Source organism: Octopus bimaculoides, chromosome 16 (genome assembly GCF_001194135.2).
Source record: "Octopus bimaculoides isolate UCB-OBI-ISO-001 chromosome 16, ASM119413v2, whole genome shotgun sequence".
Lineage (NCBI taxonomy): Eukaryota > Metazoa > Mollusca > Cephalopoda > Octopoda > Octopodidae > Octopus > Octopus bimaculoides.
In genome coordinates, this window is record NC_068996.1 from 18,430,558 (window position 1) to 18,431,849 (window position 1,292).

Genomic DNA, 1,292 nt, shown 5'->3' on the forward strand with positions numbered 1-1,292 from the left:
CACACACACACACACACACACACACACACACACACACACACACACACACACACACACACGGTCTTCTTACTGTTTCCATCTACCATATCTACTTGAATGGCTTTGATCAGCTTCAGGCCATAAGAGAAGACACTTGCCCAAGATGGCACATGGTGGGACTGAACTGGGAACCATATGGTTAAGAATCCAGCTTCTTACCACACAGCCATATGTACTTCTCTTTTCCATTTCTATCGCTATACATCACCTTGCACGTTCCCCTCCTAATTTCTCATCTATCCTCCTTCCTGAATCACTTCTCTCACCTCAACTTACCACTCTCCATATCGATATTAACCATCAACACACTTCTATGCTTGTTCATCACTCACAACAGTCAACTCTATCCTCATTTTTTACCTGCTGTGAAATTACGCACACTCTCCTTTGTCTCTTGATCCCTTGTCAGTATTCTCTCTTATACTCGACTTCTTGTATCTTGAGATGCTCTGGCATCTCATCACCATTTTGATCTTCTTTCCAGCTACTCCTACCCAAGTCCTGTATCTCCTCTAGAGCAAGACATGTGCTTATCCCTCTGTCATACTTTAGTCTCCCAATGCTTGGCATAAAAAACTACCTCTCCCTCTCTCAGTTACACTCACAGTCAAGGGGCATTTTACTCTTCTCATCTCTCATCTAGTTGGATCATTGGCAATCTTTAGCATTAAGAAGGCCATCCAACTGTACAGACCATGCCAAAGTAGATATTGGAGCACGATGGTGTCTTCACACTGATGACAGTGTTGTGGCTTATATGCATTGAATGTTATGCCAGTATGGAATATGGATGTTAAAGGATGATGGTGATAGTAGGGGAAATCATTAAAAAAAATTTTTTTCTGTCCCCACAGGCCTTGTTACACTGAAGCAAAGTTCATCTGTCGTAGAGTTAGTGATGTTGCTTTGTTCCCAGGAGTGGCAAAACTCTCTTCAGAAACATGCTGGACTAGCGTTTATCGAATTGGTCAATGAAGGAAGGTAAGTTATTTTAATATTATAAAAGTAAACGTATATCTGTGAGTTCTGTATTATGGGTCACACAGGTGCAAGCATGGCCGTGTAGTTAAGAACTATCTGCTTCCTAACTACATGGTTTCAGGTTTGGTCCCATTGCGTGGCACATTCAGCAAATGATTTCTCCTCTTGTTCTGGACAACCAAAACCTTATGTGTAGATTCGGTACAGAAACTGAAAAGAGCTAATCACATGTGTGCATATATATAAGTTTGTGTGTGTGTGTGTGTGTGTGT

At 41.6% G+C, this 1,292-nt stretch overlaps 1 protein-coding gene across 4 annotated transcripts in view; it reads left to right on the forward strand.

Moving 5' to 3' along the window:
- The window catches only part of LOC106873692 (neurobeachin), a 436,667-nt gene that overhangs the window by 109,855 nt on the left and 325,520 nt on the right, over nt 1–1,292 (forward strand). For all 4 annotated transcript variants that reach the window (XM_052973555.1, XM_052973556.1, XM_052973557.1 and 1 more), the window contains one exon: nt 894–1,020. In XM_052973555.1, coding sequence (XP_052829515.1) covers nt 894–1,020 — 127 coding nt within the window. The remainder of the gene's footprint in view (nt 1–893; nt 1,021–1,292) is intronic.